This window comes from Hetaerina americana, unplaced genomic scaffold (assembly GCF_022747635.1).
Source record: "Hetaerina americana unplaced genomic scaffold, ioHetAmer1.1.p SCAF_63, whole genome shotgun sequence".
In the NCBI taxonomy this organism is placed as follows: Eukaryota; Metazoa; Arthropoda; class Insecta; order Odonata; family Calopterygidae; genus Hetaerina; species Hetaerina americana.
In genome coordinates, this window is record NW_027287239.1 from 1,329,991 (window position 1) to 1,346,348 (window position 16,358).

General features: G+C 35.1%; 1 protein-coding gene across 2 annotated transcripts in view; it reads left to right on the forward strand.

Moving 5' to 3' along the window:
• The first annotated feature begins 1,154 nt into the window (after window positions 1–1,154).
• Gcn2 (eukaryotic translation initiation factor 2 alpha kinase Gcn2) overlaps window positions 1,155–16,358 on the forward strand; it is a 119,700-nt gene continuing 104,496 nt past the window's right edge. Inside the window, exons 1-10 of one of the 2 annotated variants that reach the window (XM_071594564.1) lie at window positions 1,155–1,263; window positions 1,346–1,407; window positions 1,502–1,677; window positions 1,808–1,943; window positions 2,180–2,299; window positions 3,890–4,125; window positions 5,165–5,277; window positions 5,445–5,465; window positions 8,491–8,696; window positions 12,662–12,781. In XM_071594564.1, coding sequence (XP_071450665.1) covers window positions 1,351–1,407; window positions 1,502–1,677; window positions 1,808–1,943; window positions 2,180–2,299; window positions 3,890–4,125; window positions 5,165–5,277; window positions 5,445–5,465; window positions 8,491–8,696; window positions 12,662–12,781 — 1,185 coding nt within the window. In that variant the 5' untranslated portion in view covers window positions 1,155–1,263; window positions 1,346–1,350. The remainder of the gene's footprint in view (window positions 1,264–1,345; window positions 1,408–1,501; window positions 1,678–1,807; window positions 1,944–2,179; window positions 2,300–3,889; window positions 4,126–5,164; window positions 5,278–5,444; window positions 5,466–8,490; window positions 8,697–12,661; window positions 12,782–16,358) is intronic. The other variant, XM_071594565.1, reaches the window with a different exon arrangement.

A 16,358-nucleotide genomic window follows, 5' to 3' on the forward strand; every position in this document is an offset into this window, starting at 1 on the left:
ATGGGTTTTGACTGCTAAATTGTATTTTAGTTTGTAACACTGCTAAATGGTATTTTAGTTTGTCTTCGATAAATATAAGTACATTATATGAGCACTTAGAGATAACAAAAGTTGATATGAAAACTTTGCTCAGTAACATGCCATTGAAATGAACGGTAAAAAGACATGCTACTAAAGTTATCCTGCGAAAGCTCTTTAATAGTATGTTACAGAAGTAGTATACATTTTGGTATTACTAAAAAATTCATTTAAGAATCTAATGTCTTTCCATGAGCAATTATGAACTCATTGTCGCGACACTGCGTTTAATTTTAAATTCTAGTCGTCCTATCTTTATGAATATCTAAGTCGAGGGAAACCTTTGATAAGCTAAATTGCACTTCAAGGGAATTATTATTTGTTATTATCATTAGGTAATCTAACGGTTAAGGTAGGTTTTTGCATGGATACAACTACTAAATAAATATTTTGTGACTCCTAACAAAACAAAATATCCAGCATCCTACTCCATATCAGGTCCCTCTTCATCTCTGAGTACTTCCTTCCTCCCTTCATCGCGTCCAACATCCCTATCTTGTTCCTTCCCTTTCCTCGTTTGCCTAACATTCTCCCCTCTATTACACTACAAATATAATTAAATATTCCCTTGTGATTTATAGTGAAATTAAGAAAAGTAATGGTATTGACATTAGTTGTGATAACCCGGCTCATTTCGTGGACAAGGATTTATATACATCCAGTATGCCTGGCGACTTACGAAATTGGGAATCAATGTTTAGTGGCCTGCATTCCCTGAATTACGATAAATTGGCACCAAAGTTGTATTCTTATCCATATCATGCAGATGAAATCAATTTTCCGATTAATTCCAGACCTTTCTTCTTTTCACTGAAAAAAACGATAATCACATGATGATGGTATTAAATAAAGAGGGAAACCTAAAAAAAAACGAAATGGTCGAAATTTAATGAGCATAATGCACACAATATTCCATAAGTAATCTTAGATAATATACAACCTTTTAACAAATCAAATTTACCGGGAAATAATTAAACCTTGTTCCAAGTCAAAGTTCAAACTACGTCCATCCAAGTACGAATAACGCTACCTTGCGTGTAACCTTTGAACTCCTCGTGCAAAAACGGCGTAGATGCGAAAATTTAGGGAAAGACATGCGATAAGCGTTGCGTGTGAAAATAGGCAGGAATGTTTGACAGCTGAGATTACGTGGTCAATTAAATATCGATGGCTTTATTTAATTCGGTAAGGGTGTTCACATATAATCATTTGTGAAATTAATACGCTTTAAATTTAGTAATTGTATTGAGTATATATGGGTTCTTAGGTTTAATGGCTGACCCGGAGTCGTGTCACGAAAGGCAAGAAAATGAAATACAAGCTTTAAAGGTAATTTATTATGAAGACATCCTATCAATCCAACGTGAATTTCTATGTAGTTCCAGTGAAAAATGATTCAGATATTCCTTAATCATTTTTGAAGGCTATATTTTCTTTGGAGCTGCGAGACTTGAGAGATACAGATGTCTGGAGAGTATCCCGGCCCCCCGACATCGTGATAACATTGACGCCTCAACAGGGATCCAGCTCTGAAGGCCCACAGGAAATACATGCTCAAATCGATCTCCATATAGTATGTCCGGAAAAATATCCAGATCAGTAAGGAATTTCAAGATGACGGCTTTGAATTGTTTATCCGTTTATATCTATTGAAGGCATATTATCGAACGATTGTGGCGTGTAGTCCTCGTTTATGGATGTTCAACTGACAAACATTTTTATTTGTCAGGCTTCCTACAATTTCACTGGAGCAAAGCAAAGGTCTGTCATGCCAAAACATATCCCAACTCAAAGGAGAATTGGAATCTTTAGCCTACAGCCGCCGTGGAGAAGAGATGATATTTGAGCTAGCTCAGCATGTGCAGGTTAGATGCTTATAATTTCTACCCTATTTGGCTTCTGGAAAATGCCTGCCACGGTTTTAGAAGTTTAGAGAAGAAGACCTGAGACAACAGACTTTGATAGTCCTTGCCGAGTGATGTGTGATAAAAAATATATTTTAACCATAGCTTGACAAATATCTTTGTCAGTATTGTGCATATCTATGTAAAAATTATGAGTAGAGCTCACTATATCTCTTCACTTATTTATTATGTTATAGAAATTCCTTCATCAGCATAACAAACCTGGGTTTAAATCATTTTACGAGGAAATGCAGTCTCGTCTAGAGCAGCAAAATCTGGAGCAGCAGCAACAAAAAAAGATGAAAGAGGACCGCGAGGTGAGGCCCTCAGTTTACTTAATGTAATTGTTTTTCACGTTAAAATATAATTTCCATTATGAAAAGCATGGTAAGTCATGGAGATATTCTTAATTAAGAAATTCTGTAGGCTTCAAAAGTCTTCATTCTTTAATCATCACAATTGTTGAAAAGTTACCAACATCAAAGCACCTCTTTAGCCTTTGGCTGTGAAGTGTCTAATGAATGAAAGCTTTAAATTGAATTTTAAGTTTAAAGCGTAGTTATTCATTTTGTTTCCTTTAATAAATAATTGAGAATTAATGGCTTGAAAAAAATATAATTTCAAATCTTTTTCCAAAAGAAGTTTGTTTTGTTTTAAGGCAAGGTTTTCCTGCTTTACCTTGATCACTGTATATTATAAATTAAGAGCTTGAGACCTTAGGAAGATGCACAACTTGAGCTTAGTGCCCATCTAACTTTCATTCTGAAATGAAGCCAGAGACCGCTTTATTAGCATCAATAAATTTTCTCAAATCTTGTTTCTTGAATAGCATATGACCCAATCAATATGTATAATATACTTCTGTTTTGTGATTAACCCTATTCTGGTACTGAGCCAGTATATGAGTAGGTCAACTGAACATTCATAATGTCCCTTAAAGCCTTTGGCATATGAGATACATAGTTTCCTTCTAAAGTATACCATTATAAATTATCTCCAACATTCCATGCCTAGACCTTTCTGAGCCGCAAAACATATTTTATATTATTCCCATTACTGTTTTTCATTCAAATATTCACTTGGTTATTATTTTATATTTACTGAAATAACTTCCTAGTGTAAGCATGTATTCAAGTTTCCAAATGGTAATGGAATATGACCATGTGGCAATGTTTTCATATAGCTCCAAGACAATCCATATACGTTTAAAAGTGAAAGGTTGATGGTGATTTGGTAATCATATCATGTAAGAGGCAACAATATTAAACTGTATTTGCCTATTATGCATAGGTGCTAGATAATATTTACACTCAGTATATGACAAGTTTTGTTTTATGAATTTCTATTTTTCTGTTTATATCCCAGCAATTTTATGAAAGGAGAAACACAGTTGCCAAACTTTATCTGACAGCTTGGTAAATTATGTAAATTTCCTATTTTTTTCTACGTTTATATGGCTAGATTTCATTTTTACCTACAAATTACCTCAGTTGTCAAGAAATCTAAAAACTAAATTAAAATTCATTTTTTCTCTAGAGTTTTTGGTGCATTATTAAATTTTCCACCGAGACCCTAAGAAGGCTTATTTATTTCTCCAGTAAAAGTTTTACCACCAATGAAACCATGGTATAAAAGTGAAGTAATTATTCCTACTAAAAGAGTTTTTCTTAAAATGCTCACATTGGCATAAGTAGACATAACCCAGTCAATAATTTTTAAATCCATCAGTAAGCTCTTTAACGCAAGCAATGAATTGAAAACTGATTAACTAAAAGTATAATGGGCAGCTCACATTAATGAACTGATAATTTCTGTTCCTTCAATTTGTTATTCTATTTATATTTGATCTTGTTCCAATTTTAACAAGTGTGATACATTTTATTGCTATGTGGAATGCCTTTTTACAGAGGCAAGCCATTCAAGAAGAAATTAGGAAGAAGCGGGAAGCTCTGAAAGAAGAAGCCATCAGGAGGCGGAGGAGACGGCGGGGAGTATCTGAGGAGAAAGAAATTGAAGCAGATGAAGGAGTGGTGCTAGGCAGTATTGAATCTAAAAATGGAAATGGTGGCCCCTTGGCTGAGAAATGTATTTCGCGGAGTCGGAGCTGTTCAATTGTAAGAGCAAGCTCATTTCCAATTCGAAGGTTCGTGTAATGTTTTTGTAATATTATGTAATCTTATGTTACAATAATCTTTCATCCATGTATCATGCATGCACATTAGTTATTATAATCTAATTTAAGTTATCTAGTAATCAATTTCTCTAAAACCCTTCCAAGCCATGCTCTTTGTGTGAAAACTATTTTATTTAGGGAAAAATAACATGACAGTGGTTTTTGCCCAATGACTCTTAAATTACCCAAGTATTTGCAATATTTCATGAAATATAAATCAAAACAAGTAAATTGATAATCAGTACCGCTTCTTTGCCATCATACAATGTCTGCCATACTTTGTCATGTATGTTTCTTTTGAAATTCCTTATTTGTTAAGGAGGAAGGGTTGAAGAAGTCTTCAATAAGAACATTCTACTCCTCTTCAATTCCATTTACAGTTGACAATGTTTCCTTATGAGCTAAAATACTGTAATTGTAAATTTGTGATCATTTTTTATCAGGCATCCTCTTGGGCTTTTACAGTCTGCTACTTAGGTAACATACCATAGTTCTCACTTTTTACTCTACTCACTTTATTCTCCACTTTCCTCAATGCTTCTTATGCTAAGGCATGCATTGTATAATCAAAAGTCATCACTACTTTTGTAGATAATTCATGTTAAAATCAATTTTGGATATTTGTTAAGAACATTAATATTTAATGAATTTGCCATATTCCTAATTAAAATACCATCTTAACAATCCTTTCAAACTATAATAAATCATTAGATAAACATTTAATGGCAATCAATCCTTAATTATAAGAACTGGTAGTTTGATTTCCTTAATCTACTATTTAAACCTATAAGCTATGGCTGCTAAACTTAAACTTTTCATCAACAAAAATACCTAAATATTGATAGTTGTCCACTTGCTGTAAGTGACTACAGTTGCATAAGGTTGTGTGAAGCATTAACAATGTCAATGCTGTATGCAGGTCTTAATTTGTCTATCTCATTTGTAATTTTATCTTTGTGTGAGCGGCTCAGGCAAAACTCTATATTACTGTTGCATTTGACATTTACAGAAGCAAGACCATATCTGAAGGAGCTGACGTGAGCCACTGTGATCATCGTGGTACAAGAATAGTCCACTTTAACAATCGTGGAGAAAGGCAAGTTCAGCGAGGGAAGTGTCTTGGTAAGTTGGCTTCCATTTCCATTAGATTTATCTGTCTTAATGAGTAAGATTTAAACATATATCAAATTTCTTGTCAAATTGGCTTTCTCTAATCAATTTTTATTAAGACATCACTTAATCTTGTTAGAAATAACATTCTTTGTTTTTTTGTTTTCTAAACTGGATAGGTAAATCCAAAAATAGAAAAGGTATGAATCAAGCATATTTAATTTGACGTATTATAATTATGTAGGGGTAATTCTGTGACCTTTCAAAATTTAGTTATTTATCCCATTTTAGATTAGTAAATTAGCACCTCTATTTTAAAAAGTAGAGGGTTGAAAAATTTGAAACATTGTTAATTGTTTGCAGATTGTGAGTTGACCTATCAATTGATTGAAGTAATCGCTAATTTTGTTGTGCTATACCATCATGAATGTAGTCTCCAAATTAGCCATGCTTTCATTTCCTATTTCTGGAAAAAATGTATCTAACGTATGCCTAAATGGAAATCTGCCTGTCACCCCAAATGTTGTCTGAGGGAATATTGGTCATCATGCCACTTTCCATGTCATGAATAAATAAAATGGTGTTTCTCAAGCAACTTATACTGCAAGACATAATGCTAGTCTTGTTAAAAAAAGTCAATGGTCACTTGAAACACAACAATTTGCATAAATGCATTTCAGAAGAAAAAAAAATTAGTCAGGGATTGTCAGTGACAGGGATACCCTGGAAACTAAAATTATAATAAAAAGGAAGTGACATGCAAGGCCTTGCGTTTCCACAGAATAGATACTTACTGGCGACTAGTTGGCAATAAAAATTTATTCAATGAAAATGCCAAGTCTCGTGTGTCACCTCCATTTCTCTAGGTTGCTCTGATTTTAAGAAATAAGAAGACAACTTTCATTGAAATTTAATGTGTATTTTCGTAAGGAATCCTATCAAATAGTTTCCTATAATAAAGGTGTCATAATATGACTGTCAGTAAAATGCGTAAAAAAAAAGTTTTTGTTTTGTTCTATAATTTTCCAATAAAAGTCATTGTTCCTGTTAATCAATACATTTCCCCTCTAATCTTCCTCTCAGTTGCATCTTCCCTCTCTTTCCTCTTTAAGTCATGCCCAGGGATTGATGATTCTCCACATAGGTAGAGAATATCTCAATTTCTAGCTAGAAAGTCATTGATTGTGACATTTTAAACTATAGGTAAACTCAATTGTGTGAACCTATCCTTTTTTAAATTAGTTTTCATTGAAATATAAGAACTTTGATTTTTGGGATGAATATGAAACAAAAATGTGTTTTCTTGGAGGTCAGGAAGGGTATGAGAATTCGCACGTCTTTCAGGTTATCTTAACTGACAGTCCAACATGATAATTATATCACTGTGGCTGTGCCATATAATTATGAATCAATCTTATTATTATTATGCTCTTTGTAAAGATGACATTTATTCACCTCCTCCTTTTCAAATTCTTATCCCTCAGGTACTCAAGGCTCTTTTATGTTAAAGTAAAAGCTACTTCGTGGTTACAGATAAGAATTTCACATGTTTTTAGTTGTAATCAAAAAGCGTCTTTTCTCCCTCCATCATGATGCAAATCTTATAATAATGCATCTCTTATATGTGATATAAGGGCCTACAAAACATCAACACATAATTAAGGGGTGAATCATATTCATGTCTCCACGCCATACTTTGAATATTACTCCTGTGATCCATGTCTCGTACAATAATTACTAGGACATCTAGTTTCAATTTTATATTCTGAGTATGCATGTGAAATGTGATAATGGTAACCAATTAACTGCTGTATTAAACTGAAATTCAGTTTAAAGTGATGAGCAAGTCATTTTTGTTGAATTTAATGATAATGTTTCATTAATTGTTATCAATGAGAAGAATACACCATTAAATTTTTTAAATGCCTAAACTCAGATTTTTCACCCAATTGGCAATGAAAAATAAAATGTGAGCCATAAAGGAATTTTTACTTCGGCATCAATACCATAATCTCAAAACATTTAATTCTCAAGGTGAAGTCCTTTCTCCTTTCTGTTTATTGGATGATGCCTTTATAATGTATCAGCAATACATCACCGAGGTTGTTCTCTCCTTTTTAGCAAATTACTGTATTTTTCATAATTTTTAAATCTTCCATGGCATATTTAATTAGCCGAGTATTGTGCCAGTTCAGTGCTTCCTATTGGTTGATCCATGCACTTACTTCCCCTGTAGAAATATTCTCCAAAAATGGAGGTACTGCATACTATGGTACCTGCCGCTACAAAAACACCCTAAATATACACTTGTTTGTGTGTAATTAAATGTTGGTTTCATGTAGCCATTTAAACCATCAATGGTGCTGTATGTGCATCAAATAGTGATTCTGATGTACCTTCCCAAGCTGTGAGAATCATAACTGTCAGTGCTTCAATCCTAAGATTAGTTTACTTCAGGATTCTTCTTTATTTAGTGTTAATTTCCTCATTCTGTGGAAGATTTTCTGTTTTACATCCTTCTTAATTTGCCCTATGTACATTTCTCTTGGTCTTCATCACTGTATTCTTCCATTCAACTTTCCTTTCTATGTTTCTAATTTTAAATATGATGTGTTTAATATGGCACCACTATAGTTTTTCTCTTATCATACCCATAAGAAATATTAAAACTACAATTCTTGTCCAATTTTCTTTGCTATATAAATTTTCAAATATAAAACTCAAAGTAGCACATTTATTAATTGAATAATAAATATGATATGGGTGCTGGTTTAAGAAATATTTGTGTACTGTAATGTCAATTTTGAAAATATGTTTGGATTAAATAAGTAAATGAAATTTAATGTCATGATTTGAAACAAATCATTGAAAACTATCATATCACCGATTCCAAGTTGACGAATAATTTTACCATGCATTTTACATATGCATAGATATTTGTGTGTGCATTTATCATTCATACTTTTAAAGAAAGGCAGATGCTAATGACAATGCCTCATCTCATTGCTTGGTCACATACTTGTATGAATAATAAATATTTCATTTAACGTTACTGTTTACCTTTTTTACTTTTTAGCCAATATTCATGAGATAGGTAGAATTTTCCTTAGTAGTAATACATTAGTTTTATCCAATTTGAGTAGTTTGTATCATGCCCCTATCCTAACTACAATTTATTTATTTAACAAGGTTTTTTGGCATAATTGATGAAATGCTCTCTTTTAGGTCATGGACAAAGAGGCAGTATTGTCTACTCAGCTGTTGACATAACAACTGGAGAGTTGTTAGCTGTTGTAGAGTGGACACTGCGATGTAGCAAAAGTTCAGTACATCAGCCAAAAGTCAATAACTCTCATCTTAAGAAATCACCCATTTCATATGCAAGGAATGATGAAAATTTACAGCAGGACATGGCCAATTACTTGAAGCAGGTTTGAACTATTCATGATAAATTTTTCATTTTTTCTTTAGAAGGAAATTTACATTTTGGAGAAAATATGTCTTGTGTCCTCCTGTCTTTGTGTGAATGTGATAGGTTTTTTGTGAGCATGATAGCTCAAAAAATATTAATGTGAACAGTATTATTAATATTGGTGTTGTAGATGGACAGGATTTATAGGTTGTAGATGGACACTGACTATAAAATGTACAACGTAACACTTATTTGCCCCTCCTGACCTAAAACACCATCTGAAATTAGACACCACAATAAACCCCCTATAATTCCACGGACTTCTTCCCACCCTTCATTCCATGCAACATGCCTGTACTATTCCTTCCCCTCCCTCTTTTGCCCATAGTTTTCCCTACTATCAGTGTTTCAACATCCCATTCCCAATCGAAACACTCTGAATCCATCTTTCCTGCCTCTGGATTTCTCCCATCAATCCTCCCTCCTCCCCCATCATGCACTGCACTTCCTAGTTTGTTTTCCTTTCCTTCCATTCAGCCTTCTCCAATCCATTTTTCAAAAGCCTCCAATCAGTGCCAATTATCTTGCTTCAGTGACCTTGTTTCCTTGCTGTACAGAATTGCGCTCCATATCAAAGTTTTTACAAGCCATTTCTTAACCTCCTAATTCGATGTCCTTCTCATCAAATCCCTCCTTGAGAAAGCTTCTTTACCTAATGCAATTCTTCTTATGTCCTCATCACTTAGATGAGACCAATACAGAGACAGTTTATGAACTTATATTTTAAAGTTTAACTAAGCCTTCCTCTTTCTCAAAAACTACATAACATTCGTTTTGTGTACATTTATTCTCTTCCCATGCCTATTGCACTGGCTTTCTGAAGAACCCAGCAATGTTTGCTAACCCTTGATTGCCTGGCGAACTATAGCCTGATCATCCATGAACCTAATTGATTTCATACATTTCCGAACGATTTTCATTCCTACATCCAGTTCTTCCTATGCCTCTCTTACCATTTCTTCCCCATATGCATGGAAAAGCACAGGTGATAATGGAAAATCCTGCCTTACTTCTCTTCCTGAAACTGCCCATCCCGAATCTCCATTTGTAACTCACACCTAAGCAGTTTGTGACATGTCCAGGTTGTAAATAAGTCTCCTATCTTGTCAATCTACTCATATTTTATGCAATACCTTCATTAAATCCACCCAATACACTCTGTAAAATGTTTCCTCCATATTTATGAAACAGAAAAATGCATCCTGATTATATTCTATTTTCCTATTAGTGACCTCATTACTGCTATAGCATCACCCATGCCTCTCCCCTTCCTGAACCCAAACTGAATATCCCTTAAGTAGTCATTCACCCTGGTCTCCATCCTCCGATTAATGCTGAGAACCACTTAAGCTGAGAGTGAAATCAAACTTATAAAGCCCTAATCCAATCTTTTATCTTTGTGGGCTGCAGTCCTCACGGATGGCGTCCTTCCCTTTTTTTGGGATAGGAACTAAAACTGATCTGACAGAATCTTCCTGCCAATTTTATTCCTCATCAAACTATGAATCAGTCCGTAAAAATCCTTCCTCTCACATTCTGCTAAACCTTTAAGTAATTCCACAGGAATGTCATCCACCCCCACGGCCTTATTAGATTTCAATTCCTATTATGTGCATTCAAACCTTTAATGTTTTTTGTATGTGTTTTGTAAAATGCTGTCTTGATTTTGTTTTTGGAGAGTACTTGTTCTATCCTGAGTGAAATGTGGCCAAGAAATGGAATTCTTTGCCATCGGTGCTCATCAAGTTTAGATATGTGGTGTATAGATTTCTGGGCCATCTGTGTTTGTTTTCTGTTGTACATGTTGTCATACATTATTTCCCTGTAGCCATTGTTGACTGCAATTTGTTTTATATTACGGAGTTCCTCTTGTTTGTTGTGTAGTGACGTTGGAATATTGCATACCCTGTGTAACCTGGCAGGGAAGGCTGCCCGTTTTTGTTCGGTTCACCCAAAGAAAAGATTGACATAATGCAACAAAGTGGGGTTTATAAACTCAATTGTGCAGACTGCAACGCCATTTACATTGGACAGACAGGGAGGACATTCGATATTAGGATTAAAGAACACTGTTCATGCTTCACAAAGAAAGACAACAGATCCCAATTTGCCAAACACCTCTTAGATAAACATCACACTGGTAACTTTGCAGCAGACATTCTTCATACTGAAATGAAAGGACACAGGTTAAATGCTTAGGAGGAGTTGGACATTTCTCAATCCCTTCAGTCTGACAAGTTTGAGTTATTCAATGAAACAATATACCTCTCCCATTCCCCCCTCCTATAACTCCTAAAAGACTTCAATATCTTTCGGCACCAACCCCACCCCCACCAAGGTAGTGATAATCATCGACCATCCCTTAATGAAGGTCAAACCATTGTAGATAAAAAAAACCCCTAATTAAATGTAGAACACATTGTGTTTTTTTTCCGCCGCTATTTCTAAGAATGGTGGAGTGTTACATTGTGTTCTTCATTTAATGATCATTTAATGAACATAAACTTTCACAAATTGGAGCCAGAAACCATCAAATACATTCCTTTCGCCTCCCCTAGCCAACTAATAGGTTTCTGCACCTGCACTCAACTTACCGCCTCTCTCCCTTACTCCCCCTACCTTACCCCCTCTCCTCTCCCTTACTCTCCTCTTGGAGCCAGACTATATAAGTTGAAAAAACGTTGATGTATGTTTCCTGATGATGATGTGCAGCATCGAAACCATGGCTGTGAAATATTATATCTTTATTTCGGAAGTGTAAAGTTTCTTTGTTACCCTCATCCCAAATTTATGGCCATCTTTGGTCACCAAATAGAGGGAAAATCTGGTTAAAGAACATTATCTGGATTAGGGGTAGTCTTTGATAAGGCTATTTATATACATTGGACATTTGGGTATTACAATCTGTTCTAGGAAATCGTAGTTATTTTAACTAGGGTGGTCATTAAAAGAAGTTTCACTGTATTTGAATTGAAAAGCTTTCACAATTTGTGATCATGTTACTGAGTTTTGTTTTGAGTTTATTCAAAATTAAATAAAAGAATAAAAATTAATTCAATGGTGTCAGACTCAACCTTGTGAAATCACATCTTGAAGAATGAGAAAAACTTTGTAGATTCCTGAAGATGCCGCATTTATGATGAAATCAGTTGTACTGCAGTGAAGTTCTGTGAAATCTACAAAATATTTCTAATTCCTCAAGATCAAGTTGACATATTTACTGGCAATGATCTTGAATCTATTGATAGGAGAGTTTTGAGAGTAGTTAGTGTAATGAAAAGCAGGTTCAAACAATCCTTTGCCTCTTAGCCTGGACAAGGACACTAAAATTAATTTGCCGTAGAAGATAAGAGTAATCATGTTGATTACTTTTAATGTGGTACGATATGATCAATTGTGCTAGTTGCATCATAGTTTCTTTCTACACTCTGCTAATAATAATTGCCAAAATTAATATTTCTGACGGGGAACTATAAAGTACATCTTTTGAAAATCAAAGCTAATATTATGCTTGTTATACTAAATAACTGCTAACTTATAATTTTACTAAGTACACTAATTTATGAATTCATTTTAATACTTCTGAGTATTATATTGTAAAGTTGTCACTTTCACCCACACTGAAAAGATTCTGCAGAAATATATATTTGGGAGAAAAAGGAGGGTACTTCTTCATAAGTACCTTTTTAACCCTTTAATTAATGTTTAAAACTTCAAATTGTCGATATCAAGTGAACTTAATGTATGCAGGATGCCATGTTCACATCGTAACATATCACGCCCTTCCGCTTAAAGAGCTAAAGTTGTTCTCATTAATGTTTGCTGTCATAACATTTGCCCATGTACACATTTTGCTGTTTTGTTCATTGCTTTTCCATCAGTGGAAATTGATAGACTTCTAAAATGACTTGTTTTGCTTTTCAGATAACCAGCATTGAACAGGAGTTAAACTTCCTCATGAAACTTAATCATCCCAATTTGGTACATTACATTAACATGAAATACATCCAAGAAAAGGACTGCCTGGTGATTCTCATTTTAGAGGTAAGTCTATACTATTTACATAGATGATTACCGGTGCATGGTGAAGGTTTAGAAATTACCAACCTACTAATTCGCTATTCAAATGTGAGCCCTAATATTCCCTTTGGGCTCTGGCCTTAGATATGAAAGAAATTAATTAACTCCAAGAGTCAGGCATGTTGCTCCTATATTTTTAGCAGGTGCCAGTCTAATTCTTATTTATTCAAATATTATCACAAGAACATAAACCATGAAGTTGATGGCTCAGATTAAACAATCATATATAATAAAAGCTGGCATCCAGAAAATCATTCAAAAATGGCTCGCCTCCAGGTATATAAAATACCCTATCTTTTACTGACTTTTTCACCATGAACACAGTGAAGAAAGCAGGCTTTTTTGTAGGAAGTCCATCCTGTATAGTATATCACATAATTCGACACAAAATATGTTTCTGCCACTGTATTATTTTATTTTTTGCTCATTTTTTCACTCTGAATTATTTGTATTTCATTTTGTATATACCGTAGCGAGCTAATAATTCTTCGCTTAACAAAAAATCTTTTTGTAGTTGAGTGGGGTATCAAGTCATAATTTTCCATTGAATATTATGAACTTGTGGTCTAATTAAGACTTGAAAGTATGTATGCCAGCCTCCTTGGCAGTGGTATAATGTTATCACCTGATAATCCGAGAGGTTGTGGGTTGAATTCACACATAGGTGCGTTTGCCTCCTCTACCGATGTCTTGTTTAAATCCAACTATTGTAATGTAAATGGTGATTAAATATAATAGAAGGTCTTGTTGTCATAATTTTGCCATTGAAATTAAATCCATTATCATTATTTAATTTATTAGTCTTTACTTATTAAAAATAATAAATAGTGTACTGTGTAGGCCAAGTTTTGATGGACCATGAAAATACTTGTATACTAATGCTGCAGCCATAGCTAAGATGCTATGAAATATCCTTACACCCCATATATATTACAATAATCCATTCTTTAGCTCTGCTTGATTTCTATTTCCCGTAGCACCCAAATTACAGCTTCTTTCCCTTTCTCCACCTTCCTTTCCCAGTATTCTTATCTCTATTAATATCTTCAGCATCCCACTTCCTCTCCATATCTCCTGCCTCCAAGTTTCTCTCAACAACCTTTTACCTTACTCTACCATGCTTAGAATATTATTGTTTATTTTCAGTTCCGTTAAATTTATTTTTTCCATTTTTCTACTGCTCCACATCTCAAACTTCTCCTATCTACACTTATCCCAATGCCTCACTTACTCTGAACAATACAAGACTACCCTCCATATTAAAATGTTTACTAGTCATTTCTGTACAAGTGCAGAATACAACCAGCATACAAGGTTTGAGTAAAAGGTATTGGCAACAATTTTTTTCCTGACCTGTGTGTGAAGTGCTGAATTCAGACCTTTGGAAGTGTGTGCATGATCGCAGATTGTATTGGCATTGATAAGATGAAAGTGCACGCCATTATCACTGAAAATTTGGCGATGCGAAAGATCTACGCTAAACTCATCCTGAAGTTCATGATGGACGACCAAGAGCAGAGTCGAGTGTCGAAGACCTTCTGCAGAGGCATTGCAACAATTCCCCAACCCCTTTACAGTCCGAACTTGGCACCAGCAGTCTATTTTGTATTCACAAAAGTGAAATCCTACCTCAAAGGACACTACCATGGGACTCTTAAGTGCTGTCAAAGAAGCCTGCACTTCTACCCTTAAGGACCTTCCAGAATCCGCGTACCAGGGAGCCTTTAAGTCATGGAAAAGCTTCTGGCTTAAGTGTGTCAACGTTCAAGGGATGTACTTTTAAGAATTTTGAGGCATTGTTGCAATATCTGAATTCAATCTATTTTCCTAAACTTCTCCCAATACTTTTTATACAAACCATGTGCAAGTATTTCTTGGTTGTATTCCCAGTTCTTTTGCACTTGTAACCTTGTTTTTTCCATTCCTTCACATGCACACATCTTTCTAAGCACAAACTGTTCATCTCTGAAGTACCCATCCTTTGGTTGATGTTAAAGAATTCCTTTGCCACGTGTGAAATCAAACTTCTAGCCCTAACATATATGCTGAGTTTCATTTTTTTTAGGATAGGTACCATCTTAGTCTTCCTGCTGAATTCCTCCTTCAAATACAATGAATGAGCTCATAAAAACTGTCCTTCCTTATTTCCCTGAAGGCTATGTGTGGTTATGCAGGAATATTATCTGTTCCCTCCGCCTTCTTCAATCTCATATACCCAGAGAACCCAGGTTTGAATCCCGGTGTTGGCAGATGTTTTTCAATGGTATCCCGATCCCACTTGAGGTGTTTCGTGGAGAGCACTTTGAGTGAGTACACCATCCATTGGATGGGACGCTAAGCTGCAGACCCCTTGGCCCCTTTTGTTAAGAGTAGGCTAATGCGGATGCCAGGTTTCTCTCTACCCTTCATCCTTTCCTGTCCATCCCTAATGGCGCAAATGACCTCAGCTGTCAGTCGCCTCCCCTAAAACTACTACTACTATAATTCATCTATATGTTCTTTTCATCTTATCAGGACTGCTTCTTCCACAATTGTTAATTTTCTCCTTGTATATCTAATGGCCTAATAGGAATTTCCTTCCTTGCATGCTGGCACTTCCTTCACCTTGATGGATAGTATGCTTATTCCGCCCTGTCTATGTAAAAACTTCATATCCTTGCAAACCTCTTTCCATCGTGTTTCCCTTGCCTGATTAGTTTCTTGCCTCAGTTAATCGTTGACCTCATTTTACTTTTGTCTCCCTAATTGTGTCCATTTTCTTCCAGTTTCTTCTTTCATATGTCTCCTTAATCATTTCCTCTACAATCTTATGGCTTCCAAATAATTTTCCTAATCACCATTCCTATTGTATCATTGATCACTTTCTTTATTCCTTGTTTGACATTGCAGTGTTTCTTCTACTCTGCTCATCCCTTTATCTTCCCTCAGAATGTTATCAACTTCCTCCTGGTGGTACTCCTATCTTTTGTTCCCAGTTAGGTCTTTGTTCTTCTGTTTTCTAATGCCCCTGCCCTTCATCATTCATACTCCCCTATGGATTGAAGAAATACTTCAAAAGTTTATAGGTAGGTCTCAAAACTTGAATTGTTTTCACTTTATTGAACGTTTATCCTAGGGTCTGTGTAGTTCTTCAGGTAATGTATTCTTAACACATATTGGGCCTTTTGATTTGATAGCATATATTCGATTTTTTGCAAAAAGAATTCTGTTCACCGGCTACCATGGAATAGGTGAAAAAATTACTGGGGAGTACTATTCTAACCTCTAACAAAATTGGATGCAAAAATCGTGAAAGCAGACCCAGCTTGCAGAGGGGAAAAACTGTTTTCCATCAGGGCAATGCACCTGCCCATAAAAGTGTCTTGGCAATGGGAGGGATTTGCACTCCAAAGTGCTGGAACATCCACCCTATACCCTAGTTTTGGCTCCCTTGGACTTCCACTTTTTCTGAAAATTCAAAAAGTTTCCTCTCTGGCTGACTTTTTTTTGTCCATTCAGGAAGTGATTTCGGCTGTAGACAAGTACTTTGCAGCACTTCCAG